The 14,881-nt window shown below is 33.3% G+C and overlaps 1 protein-coding gene across 1 annotated transcript; it reads left to right on the top strand.

Annotated features, from left to right (window-relative positions):
* Positions 1-4,786: 4,786 nt before the first annotated feature.
* On the top strand, positions 4,787-14,728 carry LOC131938233 (uncharacterized). The gene is made up of 8 exons (XM_059296154.1): positions 4,787-4,951; positions 6,278-6,313; positions 10,032-10,093; positions 10,645-10,783; positions 11,901-11,962; positions 12,478-12,622; positions 12,950-13,339; positions 13,835-14,728. The coding sequence occupies exons 1-8, from the start codon at positions 4,885-4,887 to the stop codon at positions 14,014-14,016; spliced, it is 1,083 nt and encodes a 360-aa protein (XP_059152137.1). The 5' UTR covers positions 4,787-4,884; the 3' UTR covers positions 14,017-14,728.
* Positions 14,729-14,881: the final 153 nt, after the last annotated feature.

Here is a 14,881-nt window from a genome sequence, read left to right as displayed (position 1 = left end):
CTTTTTAATAGATTTGTGCTAAACAAACTAAAAAGCAATTACTTCGCTTAATTTTTTTTTTATAAAATACTAACTAAAGAATGACATTGTACAAAAAAGAAATGTATTTAAAATTAGTAATATAAATACAAAAAAAACATAAAAAAAACATAACTCGAGACACCACTACTCATACAAAGCTTTTATGTTTTATATTCTTTGGGCCGACTAAAGATCAGAGATCCTAGAGCAGAGATAAACTAGCAATATTCCAAGGAAACAAAAGCATTATTGGGGAAGACACAAAAAAAATACGACATCCTAATCAAACAACAAGCGACACCCTTATACGCGAGAATTAGTTGGGCCAGGGAACACAATATAATAGATATTCAAGATACATTTAGAAACCTACATAATAAACGCATTACACCAAAAGAAAGGGAAGTAGCATACAGATTGATTTTTAGTACAACTCCAGTTTCACGAAATACAAAGTCAAATCAAAATGTTAAAATAACATGTCAAACGTGTAAACAAAATATACAAGAAACTGAGAAACACATTTATTTAGATTGTATATCAGTACAGAAAGCAAAGCAAACACTTGCGAAAATATTAAATACCACCAATCAAATAGCCACAACAAATAAAGCAATCACACTTAATTTAATTAACACGACTAGACAAAGAACAGAAGACGAAAACAGACTAGTAGCAACAGTTATTTATAGATCGACTGTATGGCAAATTAGGAACAAATCCAGATATTTTTTTCACAAAATACACGGACATCGAGTTAAAAGAAATATTTCAAGCAAAGCTAAGACATAGACTGGGAACTCTCACTTAACTGGGGAAAAAATGTACAGGAAAGCAATCAATAAAGTATTAATTTTAATTTAGACAGTCTCAAGCCAAACATCACTCGATCAGCCCTCAAGTAAATTAACATTAGAACAGTCTTTTGTTTCCCAGGTTTTTAAAAGTGCACAACCTGAATGGTAGAAAGAGATACACACCTCACCCCCCACACACACATTCCCCCCCCCCCACTCAACCGGACAGGCGGATATTTCAAGGTAGCGTGCCTTCATCGCCAAGGGTCAATTTAATGTCATGGACATTTTTGGAATGATAGATCAGTATGAGTATTACAGAGACACTTCTCCCACGGTCGTTTCTATTTCTGTCCATGGGTGTCTACAATGTGAACTTTTGACTCCACAGCTAAGGACTGAGCACAGTGAAGAGAAACCGAGTTTGCACACCTTATTTTAGTCTAGTCTTATGCCATTTTATTTTCTCTCTTTGATTATTATATATGCAATTGATGTTCACATCTTTGATGCTGTGTAAAACTATCAAACAAATTACTATTACTGATTTAAATGTTTAAAACAATTGATTTAAAAAAAAAACTGTTTGAGGACTGTATAGATATAGATGTTTGAAAGAGAAGAATGTTTGCTTTGATGTGTCTCGTTGTAATAACATAACTTTTCCGATTGCTTAAAATTTGTATCATTTTAATTCTCTGTAATCACAAATTTATTTCAGCTCTACTTAAAAACCCAAATTCTACACCGCCCCCCCCCCCCGCCCCCTCACCCACCACGCCGAGGGAAAAAATCCCTTGAATCATCATTTAATTACACATTTGCATTTTCATTTTGTTTTTTATTTATTTTTTAATTTTTTTTTTATATTTAGACGTTTTGTATTAGATCTATGTATAAGTAAACCATCTTAAATGAATGAAAGTAGGCTACAAGTAAGAAAGAAATATTACTATTGTAAATCTGTATCAGTCCTCACAAGCCGATGATGAAAACTGTAATACTAAAGCGAACACACAACTGACGCTGTAAATTACATGTCTGAGGCAAAAAAAAAAAAAAAACACTGATGTGATGCCTGGAAGAAACTCTGTTTCTATTGTTTTCGTGTAAATAAATTTACGAAGGAGACTGTGGAAAAAAAATACCATGTTCGTATTTTGTGTTTATATATATATTCTAGCCGTCCCGGCCAGGCCCTGCACTGGCCTCTGTTAAAAACCTACCTGTAAATGACAGTGGCATGTGTGTTTCGTAATCAGCATGTACCCGGCATTGCCCACCCTAACCACAATCAACCAAAACACAAAAAGAGCCGCAAACTTAACACAAACAAACACAACACAAACACAACATTAACACAACAGAACCACAATACAACCCAACACAAACAAAACACAAACACAATTCAAACACAAAACGACACAAACCAGGAGGCTAGTATTATATAAAATTGTATATCTTCTTGTATTTTAAAGCAGGTGTCTATAAAAGAGCTTTCTGAAACCTATCTGTAAAGGAACATGACGTGTGTTCTTCAATCAGCATATACCCGGCATTGCCCACCCAAACCACAACCACCCAAACCACAACCAGCCAAAACCAAAACACAAAAAAGCAAACATAACATAAACGCAAACAAAAGTACAAACGATAACACAAACACAAACCCGACCACAAACACAAATACAAACACAAACCCAAAGAAAAAACACAAACGAAAACGAAAAAGAAAGAACAAAAACGAACCAAATCAAAACGCAAACGCAACCACTAACGCAAACCCAAACTTAAACAGAAAGAAAACACTAACGCTAACATAAACGCAAAGGGCTCACAGTCTAGCCCGGGGCGCCAAATTGCACCATGCTGGGGCGCTGGCCTAATCGCCTGTTTCAGCTTAATAAACGACTATAGTACCCCCAACTTGTTTTTTGCGGGGTGACCCTTTTTTTCTATTTCCGCCACTGCATTTGACCAATCATATTATAGTACAGTATATCAAAATAATTCACGATAGATTGCAAGTAACCACGTGTGCTAGGCCTGTCTTCGTTTGTTTACTTTATTTGCATATACTATTTTAATTGTTTTTTTTTAAAATTATACAACAATAAGTTTAATAATAGACATTTTGCCAAGAAATGTACTGTTGATTGTCATTGGAACACTATTAAACACTGTTTAGTACGCTTGATACTAAGCTGAAACAATGCAATTGACATGTCTGACATTTTGAAGAATGTACTTAGTCCATCCACTTCATCCCACTCATCACTTTCTCGCTAGTTCATAGTCTTTTTACGGCATGCTGTGACTTTACATTGGACTGCAAACGAAACATGTGTTATTTTGTATGCCCTTCGCTCCGTGTAGGGTTTGCTAGAAACTAATGTAAATAGTGGGTTGGATAGCTAATAGGCATTCACTTAGGCCCTGTCCTTACCCTATCTACACGGATGTGTTATTCACGGTAGAATGAACATTGATAATCTATGGCTCCGCCGATCTTTACGAACTTTCCAGCGGTGGGGAGGTGTGGGGTGGGGGTGTTTAGCCTCAAGCACTGTACTAAGGATTGTGCAGTAGGCTATTATCAAAAGGCAGTAAAATTGCGTAAGCTACAATTTAATTAGGAATAAACATTGCATTGAAGTGAGAAGACCGGCTAACAATCAGAACTGAATCTGGTTTGATGATAGTTGTTCTGAGAAAAATAATCGATTGATAGGGTGCGTAAGACTTAATAGTCATTTACTCATTATCTGTTGTATACATATTTTCTGCTTACACACAAAAATCTATCTAAAACTTACAACATAAATCAACTGGTATTTTATTAGTCAAATGGTTCTTCCACACATAACAAGACGCCGTTTTCTGTTTTCTATAAGAGGAAATTCACAGGGCCTTTTTCTGCCCTTCTTTTCACGTTTTCTCAACTTTGTTTTTACTCAAAATTCAACATTCAAATCGCTAAGGCTTTACAATCCTTTGTCAGACAAGACCGAAACATTCCACGTGCATTCAACATTATGCCTTCTACAAAACTACGTTTGGACATTAAGTTTACTACAATACTTTAGGAAATATTTATGTTTATGTAGCACCAACCCCTTATTTTTGTACACAAATGTAGTACAAATTTGTATTAAAAATAGAATAAGAGCCATCGCAATGAGTAAACGTAGAAATGTATAGTTTGGTTTGAGAAATCTGTACCAAAGATCTGTAACAAAGTTATAGAGATTAGAAAAGGTGTTAGTTTCCACACATTTTTGTGGCTTCCATGGCAACCAGTACTGCTAGTGGCGGCTATATAATTTTTTTGTCTATAGGTTAACAACTATTTATATATGAATTTATTTAACTCCCAGAAATGTGTTAAATAAATAAAAAATTCTATCTGTGGTGTCTATCCTCAAATTAGGAATTTATTTATAATAGAATGTTTTCCTTGTTAGCAAATCGACGCCAGAATTTGATGGCAAAACAAAACCAGAAGCAAAATGTGTATTTGAGTAATTATAACTTGCTCGTACAATCCACCCCACAAAACTGATACCTGCACCACGCAGCTTCTATATTACCCACCCCAAACAATTATCATATGATCACTTCCTAACCAACCACCACTAACACCAATCTCTACCATCACTAACCTTCTATTCACTACCCACACCCACCACCACCCTAACACCCTAACACCCACCACCACCATACCATTCACCCACACCACCGTCTTAACATCAATACTCAACGCCTACCACCCAACCATCCTTACAATCCCTATCCTTCCCCTCCTATAAACACCTATCCCAACCATCAACCCCCTACCCCCTATCCTTTAAAAAATCACGTGACTAAAGTCGTCATATTATAATAATGTAACATGCCCTCAAACCAACATTCTACAGCTTAAACAAATTGGGCGGTTCCTATCTGCATATCACGGTTGGTTAATTTTTACGCATGACCAAGGAGAAGAAAATAATCTGGGATTCCAAGAATCCTTGCCAGAACGCGACAGTGCAGAAGGCCACCAAGAATCTCTTGTCTACCTATCATGTGTCAGGATATTCCAAAGATGAAACTGATCATTTTGTTGATCTTGTGCCCATTTGCTCTGTCAGGTAAGAAATTAATATTCTTTTTTTTCTTTGCTTACCTCTAATTTGTGAATGTTTTCTATCAATTTATGGCAGGATTATATTTTTTTTTTGCAAATCACATATTCTTAACACACATACATAAATAATTTAAAAAAAAAAAAAAACAGAAAAAAAAAAAAAAAAAAAAAAAAAAAAAAAAAAAAATATATATATATATATATATATATATATATATATATATATATATATATATATATATATATATATATATATATATATATATATATATATATATATATATATATATATATATATATATATATATATATATATATATATATATATATATATATATATATATATATATATATATATATGCTGTACCGGCTAGGCCCTGCACTGGCCTCTGAGTTAAGGATCATGACTTGTGTACCCGGAAAGAACATATAGCCCTGAACCGAACTCTAACAACAAGCCAGACAACAATACAAACGAAAACACGACTAAAACGAACTTATGCACATAAGCTCTCTCGGGAAGTCCCGTAGCGCTAAATCGCACCCTGTCGGGGCGCCATTGGACGATCTGGATTCGATTTATGTGCGTCTATAGTAACAGTTATTTTTCACAGCCTATTGCATTTATTAAAACGTTTACTTCGTAGCGCCCACAGGATAGCCTAGGGCGCCAAATCAAACACTGCCGACTGAAATACCCAAAGCTTGTCCGCAAATGGAAAGAGAAATAAACATAGAGGACATTTAGAAAGTATTTAAAATATTCGTGTTTTACCTACCCAAAATGCATTTTATCAATCAACGCATTTTTAAATATATTAAATATTTTTATTTCACCGAAGTAATGTTTTTTTTAAAGAGTAAGTTAAAAAAATGTGATCAACCAAGGGAAGTAATTAGCAATGAAGGAAAATAGTCAAGTATTTTGTACACTTTTAAAATTTTATTGAAGGATAATACATTTTCTTTGACTTTAGTTTTTCCATGTGACGTTCATTAAAATGTTTAGTTTGGAAAATGGAACTAGTTTTTCAAAACCGTCCACATTATTTTTTAAATTATTAATGTAGATAAAAAATACTTAAGATGTATTACACTATGGCGATCAAGTGGATATTTTATTTACTTTATACCTCGGGTACCTAACTCATGTTAGTTAAAGTAAAGGCAGCTGGGCAAAGTGCTGACCACATCTTCCATTCATATACAGAGGTCAAGAAACATTCCTTATATTATGAACTCTATATGTCCAATGGATCGCCAGGTCTAAAAAAGGTTTCTTTACTTTTTTATTTTAATTACAACAGCAATGCTTTTGTTTTATTGACAGGTAATACGACAGCTTCACCCGGAATAATAGTGAACGGTAAGACTTGTTTACTGGTCTGTTGTGTGTTTGTGTGTTTTATTTCTGTTGTGTGTAGTGCTTTATTGTGTTCAGCTCTTTCAGTATGCTTGGTTGTGCTCATTGTGTTCTGTTGTGTTTAGTGTGTTTATAAGTATGTTTAGTGTATGTTGTTTATTGTATTGTGTTGCATTTAGTAACATAGCTGTATTGAATGTGTTCTATTGTGTTTTTGTGTCATAAAATTAGTTTTTGTTGTGTTTTATGAACTTCGTTGTGTTGAGTGTGTTCTTTTATATTAACTGTGATCTGTTGTGTATTTTAGTCTGACTTGTCTTTATAGTTTGGTGTTAATTATTTTCTCTTGCTACCAAATGCAAAGTTTCATTTTTTTCCTTATCCTATATTGTACTCAATAGATCAAAAATTTTTGTGCACTGTACAAAATCAAATTTGGAAAAGAAATTGCTCCCCTCGTTACCGTGAAGAAATAGACTTTTAATATGCTATTCTAATATATAAGAGCCCAAGTGGCACTTCTCTCTCTCTCTCTCTGTCCGCAAAATATTTTCGCAGTGTATCACATCAGAATCTTCAGCGATATATGGAGAACTTGATACGGATTTTTGTTGAAAATAATATGATAGATGTTTTATATGTATAGCCAACATTTTATTTAAAGAAGAAAATTAAAAAATAAAGGCGTATTTGAATGTAGAAAAACAGTTTTAATTATGCAACAGGAAAAGTGTTTATAGTTGTCAAAAAGAACCCACGAAAAAATGACGTCACTAATGTTTATACATTAACTAATGACGTCATCTGCTGAGTATAGAATAAAAAGAAAAGAACTATTTCATTCAAATTTGATTTAGATCTACGTACGCTATGAAATGTATACAATAAAATTTTTCCGGCCTAAACTTATAAAATGTATTTTATCTATTGGATTCTAGATCTAGATATTCTAGATCAAGACTAGATCTAAATCTACGCCAAAACTAGACGTAGACGCTAATAAGTCGCTAAGATCTAGATTTAGACTATCTACTCTAGAATCTATTCCAAAAAATAAATGTCTATATTAAGGAACTGGCTAATTTGGGATAAAAAATAATTTGAAAGAATATGCATATTCGCGTAAGTTAAGTTTTTTAAATACGTCTTTCATTCTCCATATTTTATAAGGTGCCTCAATAGCTGAGATGATAGTGTACCAAGCAGGTGGTGCAAGATCGAAACACACCAAGTCAAACTTTATTTTTAATTTTTTTTATATGTGAATTTCCGATTTTAGATTATAAACAAAGGAACTACTTCATTCAAATTTGATTTAGGTCTAGATCTATAGCTCTGTTCATCAAGACGTACGCTATGAAATATATACCATTTTATCGGTCAAACTAATACAAATTACTGTTTAGGTGCCGCACCGGGTGACACCCAACCTCGCTACGCCACTGTTACTAGGCATACTGTCTAGCTTTGCTCTTGTTAGAGAAAGCTGGTGAAATATTCGCAGACTTATTAATTGCAAGATAATTAAAACTAAAAACATTTCCTTGATAGTAGGCCCTAAAAATAAGAGACTATATTACATTAACTTTTGAAGTTTATGTCTACAACTTAATGAAAATAAAAACGAAATTCTTACCTTAAACGAATGCTATATTTCGTAGTTTTCTGTTTGAGTTATAAATAATTTTAAGGGGATATGCTCCATTTTTTTCTCTTTTTTACTTTCTCGTATATACGAAGTATAGAGAAAGTATTGTAATCGTGCAAAACAATCTCTTGAAATTTTAACAATTTTCACCGTATTACACCTCAGTCCTTCATCACATCCGAAGTATAGAGGACTTATTTTAATCGGGCAAAAATTATCAATCCAATTATCAAAATTAAGAGGTTTTATGCGTAATCCATTCTGAAAAACTGGGCTTTGCAATCCTGTCCGTATGTCTGTGTGTCTGTCTGTGTGTGTGTACACACGATTACTTGAGTACCGTTACAGCTAGTTTGATGAAATTTCATATATAAGTATTTTATCAAAATCGTAGATCCGTATCAACTTTTGAGCGATTTCCGATAAACGGAAATGGTACTTTTTCTACTTTGAATTTTTCAAAAGCCTATAACTTGAGTACTATTTCAGATAGATAAATGAAATTTCACATATAAGTAAAAGATCTAATTTTCTACCTTCTGTCAAATTTTTAGTAATTTCCGTTGACCGGAAGTAGTAATTTACGCTACTTCCGATTTCTCAAAAAACAAATGTAAATTTTTAAAGTACTAATAATATTGAGCACTATTATGCACTTTTTTATTTGGCGTTCACTTGGTGTGCAATTCTTTTGTCTACGAGATTTTATTCTATTTTTAAAACTTTAAGTATTTAAAATGGATTAAAAATTCATGTCTATAGCCCGAGTTCCCATCCCCTGTTGTTTTATATAGGAATATTCGAGAAAGTTTAGGGGAGATCACTCCCGGTTTATTTTTTATAATTTAACATCTAAAGCCTTTTGAATACTTTTATCATGTTTGGCAAATGAAAGTAAGTATTAAACAGCAAAATAAGAGTTGAAAACAATTTTGGTTGTCATGGAAACTAAAAAAACACTCCGCCATTTTAATTTTTTCGGTACTTTTAAATATGCAAAGGCTTTTTTATTTATTCAATAATAGCAATCAAATTTTAACTGCTTGTATTTCAGTATATATTTAAACTTTTGTCACTACAACTTTTTGAAATAGCTACTATTAAGAATTTTACAAGGTCTAAAATACAGTACCCTTTTTAGTATTCAAAAGTATCAAAATTTGCTTATTATTTACCTTAAACTTTTATTCTATGAAAGCTATCACAATTCACTCGAGACAAAAGTTTTATTTCTGAACGAAAAACACTTACTGAATATATGGTAGACATTGTTTAATAAATTAAAAAAGTAGTAGGCTTTTCAGTGTTTAAAAAGTGTGAACTGAGAAAAACTGCAAAAAGTAGCGAAAAGATATAAAATGTTTCGTAGAGAGCTTGTAAGATTGAGAAAGTAAGTATTGTTTAATTAATTGGGTCATAAAAATGGTAGTTTAAACAAGCATTTTCCCATTAGGTTTATTATTTTCTTAATACAAACACCAACAAATTCTCCAAAAGTGCAAGAAACCCATCAATACGAAAACAACAGAAATTTGATGATTTTTGTGAGGAGCATATCCACTTAAATTAATTTAAAAAATAACTACTTTTAAAAGTAACCTCCCTAGTACACAGACCGAATCACGTAGTCTTTGTTTACTTTTTTTCCACAAAAAAAATATGCTATGTTTTTATAAGAATTTATTTCATTGAGAAAATATATCGGCCCTCATGGTTTATTTCCTACTGGCAAAAAGATTTTTTGTTACAATATCATTTAATAAAGATTATCAAAATTATATATATATATATATATATATATATATATATATATATATATATATATATATATATATATATATATATATTATATATATATATTATATATATTATATATTATATATATATATATATATATATATATATATATATATATATATATATATATATATATATAAATATATATATATATATATATATATATATATATATATATATATATATATATATATATATATATATATATATATATATATATATATATATATATATATATATATATATTATATATATATATACATCCCCGATGTACAGGACGTATGTGTCACGTGTATGGTGATTTGGACACAAAGTATCCATCTGCAACAACTAATCAGGTAAAAATTATTTCCTTAGATAATTAACTCTGGTCGATCTTACAAAATTACAATTCGTATTCCCTTATCTTTATTTTTAGTACCAATGTATATCTTTCATGTTTGAAATGTATTTAGGGTTCATCCATAAATGACGTCACACTCGTAGGGGGGAGGGGGTCCGTAATTTTGTGACGATGTGTGATGAGGTGGAGGGGGGGGGGGGGGTTCAGATGTTGCGTCGTCACAATTTTGCATTATAAAAAAGCAATGTTAGAAAACGAATTTTAGACGTTATTTCGCGTTTTAGATAACTGTTTTAATAAATTGTAATAGTTTAGATAAGATTTTGGAAAAATATCGATGTTTAAAAAAAATTCAACTGCAATTTTGAGGGGGTGGGGGGGGGGTTGTAGGTTGAGGTATGACGTCATTTTAGGGGGGGGGGTCTGGCTTTTTGTGACGACGTGTGACGGAGGGGAGGGGGGGTGGTAAAAATCGTCCAAAAAAAGCGTGACGTCATTTATGGATGACCCCTTAAAGATGATTTAAATTCAATTTTTTTTCTCTAGGATTGTTTTAACGCTTGTGCATCTGACCCGAAGTGCACAGGTTATAATTTTGAAGACGGCCAATGCTCGTATAACTACATAGGAATGACAGAAAAGAACCCGGTTACTGACACGTTTGGTTTTGTCTACTGCGAATGTAGTGAGTGTACTGATTTTTTATTAGAACAACTGTACCATAAACTGGCCGTTCCGCCCGGCATCCGGATTTTAGCATAGCACTACGGCTCGATTACCTAATTCTCAGTAATCATAATGTGTAAATGATATTATCTTTTAAATTAGCCACTATTTCGAACCTGGCTATCGAGAGTGCTGATGAAGTAAAGCGTATGTTTCTGTGACCTAGGCATAATATGAAGAGATAGTATGAAAATTTACATGTCCATATGTCCTGACTTTTTCTAGCATAAGTCAGGTACCCATTAGAGCTAGGTGTGCTCAGTGCAGCCTAGACACTCGATCACATGATCTGAACTTGATAATTTAGGCTAGCAGAGTTCACTCTACCACCCGACCACGCCGTCCCATATTTAATCTAATGGGCACAGCTTCAGGCGTCACAACTGAAACAGTAAACATTTTATCTTCTAAAGCATGTTATGTTTTCACAACGTAAATTAAATGTACAAAAGCGTTTAGCTCCAAAAAGTTTCTCAGACTTTCTTTCTTTAATTCTATGACGGCCCCGTGTAATGCAGCTAAAATCTTTTTATTATAATAAGACTGAGAGCCATACTCATATTAGGTTACAGTAAGAAAATCTCACACGATTGATGCATTAGATTTTACATCCAACGAAACCTCACAAGTGACAGGACCGTACTGGTGCCGTTCGACCGTTGTGTCATGTTTTTTGGTGTGTAGTCAGCACACAGCACATGCTATCGAGGCAGCTAGAGAAATTAAAGTCTTTTATAACAGAAACCTTTAACGGGGTATTCTCTTATATACTCCATGAAGCAGGTGAATCCCCTGTTTCGTGAACCACGTACCAATTTCAGCTGGGTGATCTCGGGGATTTCGTACGAGTTTAAGCTAGGGTTTCGAACTCGAGACTTTCGGGTTAGCAATCGGATGGTCTATCATTCAACCACGACGTCCCATTTATATATGTATATATATATATATATATATATATATATATATATATATATATATATATATATATATATATATATATATATATATATATATGCGTATATTTATGCGTATATAAGTATATATTTACACATGGATTCTATTTCATTGTTTCCTAGCCCAACATTGTACGTCTGTGACCGAGCAGGAATCCATCACATTGAGCGTTGAGACATCTGAGGTAACTACCTCAAGATAATCTTCTTCATCAGTACCACATAATCATCATGGTGTAACCTTATTAAAGCTATTGTGCTGGAAGATCTAGCAGTAACTATTTGGGCGCTCACTTAATGAGAATATATTGCCATTTATAGGGAGTTCATTGACAGGTTTACGTTATATAATATTTGACCCATGTTCACGTTTTGTCACATAATACAATAGGGCTGGTAAGTAGGTCACCAACCAGTACTACGGCTCAATAAAACCGTGTCGGCCTTTTGTCTTGTCGGCCTTTTGGATGTCGGCATTTAGTCCTACACTCCAATTTTACATGGTGTTGCAAAATGTACTTGATATATCAAGTTTCTTTATAGTTATTTAAATAGTAGTGTATAATTTATGTTCTCCTTTTTAGTGCATTATTACATACAAGCTTGTTATTAAAACGTTTTTTTCTGAAAATAAGTTTTGTTAACTCTCAGAATACTTTTAATTTTATCACTTGATCACACTGTGATCCGCTGTGAACAGGATTGTTTCAAAGCTTGCGCGGCCAACCCAAGGTGTATGAACTACGGATTTGGTGACGGCAGTTGTGATCTTAGTGCTGTGAAGGGAGATCCCCAAGACACCGTCACGAACCAGAACTCACACGGGAAAGTCTACTGTGATTGTGGTGGGTGATGGGTTGGTGATAAAGTTGTGTGTACCATCAGTGTGGACATGACAGTCTTGACTTGGCAGTGTTGACATGACAGTACTGGCACAATATTGTTGACAATACAGTACTCACTTGACAGTGCTGACATAACACATTAGTGCTGACACGACACATTAGTGCTGACATGACCCATTAGTGCTGACACATTAGTATTGCTATATATCATTATCTCTGACTGGTTTATTTAGTTCTAACTAGTTATCCAAAGACATTAGCTAAAGTTGATTTTGTTTAACACGACTGAATTTTCGACAATACCAAAACTATTTTTTTTCACAATAGACGCAACAACAGCTGCACCGGCTACAACAGCACCTGCAACCACGACGCAAGCAGTGACAACCACGAGCCAACCAGCAACCACCACAAGATCGGCAACAACCACAAACAACCAGCAGACCACGAATCCTGCAACAACCACGAATAACCAAGAAGCAACAACCAGGAATAACCAAGAAGCAACAACCAGGAACAACCAAGAAGCCACACCAACAACACGAGCCCCAGCCCAGCGCTACTACGACTGCCACAGCTGTACCAGCGGCTGCAGCAGCAAGAAACAGAACTACCTGTGTCCTGCCAATGGGAAAATAAAGACTGGGACCAACACACGTTTTGTCAGGTGTAAGGGACCCTGCATGTCTACTGTCAACAAAACACCTTTTGGTGGAGGTGAGTAGATCATGAACATTTATCATTAAATAAGGTGCCAGTAATACTAATTTGAAAAACAATGTGATAACATTTTATGCACTGTATAGGCTGTTTATTGATGCGCTCGACTGTTAATACTTAAGTCTCCAATGACATCCCAGGACGGCCTATGATGTAGATTATGTAGAAACTATCAGGTTTTTTAAAATAAAATTAGTAGAAAACTAAATATTAATATAAATTTCTTATGTCAATGCTAACCATATCTAAACCTAACTTCTGCCTAAGTCCTACCATGGCCCCCAACCCTAATGTCTGAACTTAAAACTAAACCTGATTTTGAAATACTACCAATACCCTAACAATCTAATAAAACTGAAACATCCAGTGGTTGTTTTGATATTTTTTATGGCAATCTTTTCTCATCAATTAAAGTACACATGTCACAAATATTCATTTTTCTCAAGGAAAAACATGTTTGTAATTCTAAGGTTACTGTTCTATTTTTACCAGATGTGGTCCGTGGATGTTCAGACGGCAAGTTCCCAGGTCTACGTATCCCAGCCAATGGCTGCTTGACTCACAAGAAGGATGTCACGTGCTTTTGTACTGGTGACCGCTGTAACACCAGAAACATGGTGCAGGAGCAGAGCAGGATGGGATATGGATGGTGGATGGGACGTGGACAGCATTAAAAAATCAGGAGATAATGCTAGTGGACCGACACATAAATAACATAAAATATGTATAAAAATACATTTGATGATTTTCTAATATGACCTGAGTGTTTTATTTTTTGCACTATATCCTTTTGAATTTTGTCGTTAATTTCATAGTACATTGCTAAACTAATTATATAATTATGTGGTTTCGTGGCCGGCAGCTAGAGAGCAAGAATGAATTATGAATATTTCAAAATTAAAACAAAAATTAAAATATCAAATTGAAATTATTTCTATAATCTTTCCTTAACAAAGTTGAAGACTAAGCTTGATGTGATTAGTGTATGAATCTGTCAACATATTTTTGGTTTATAAAAGAGAATAAACTTATTAATTTGTTTTTGCAGGTTTACATAGAAAAATGATTTTAGTTAGCACACATGGTTTACAATCTAATAAATTGTGTCAAAGTAGGCCCTATATGCTAAAAACAATGTACGTTTGTTTTGTTTTCTTCATGAATAGAATCCAAATTGATATAGGTCACTGACAATGCATGTTTTTACAAATAAACTCAAATCATATTAAAAAACACCGTATTGTTAAAAAAATTTCAGGTAGGCCTATTAGAAGAAAAATAAACTAACCATTGTATTTTAATTTTGTTTTTGTTATTTCCATTTTTCGTAAACTATTAGCAACCGAATACACTAACTATTGTATTTCCCCTTTTTTGTAATTTCCATTTTTTCAACTTTTAGCAACGAAAAAATCTAACATTTTATTTTCAATTTAAAAAAAAATAATTTACGTTTTTTGTCAACTGGTTGAAACCAAATAAACTATTTTATTTTCTTTTTTTTTTAAATAACTTTTATTTATTTTTGACATTTTTTAA

The sequence above is a fragment of the Physella acuta genome, unplaced genomic scaffold, assembly GCF_028476545.2.
Source record: "Physella acuta isolate Inbredline_101_S28 unplaced genomic scaffold, ASM2847654v3 ptg000239l, whole genome shotgun sequence".
Classification (NCBI taxonomy): Eukaryota; Metazoa; Mollusca; class Gastropoda; family Physidae; genus Physella; species Physella acuta.
The sequence above is the reverse complement of the archived record's forward strand: the minus strand, read 5'-3'. Positions and strand labels throughout refer to the sequence as shown.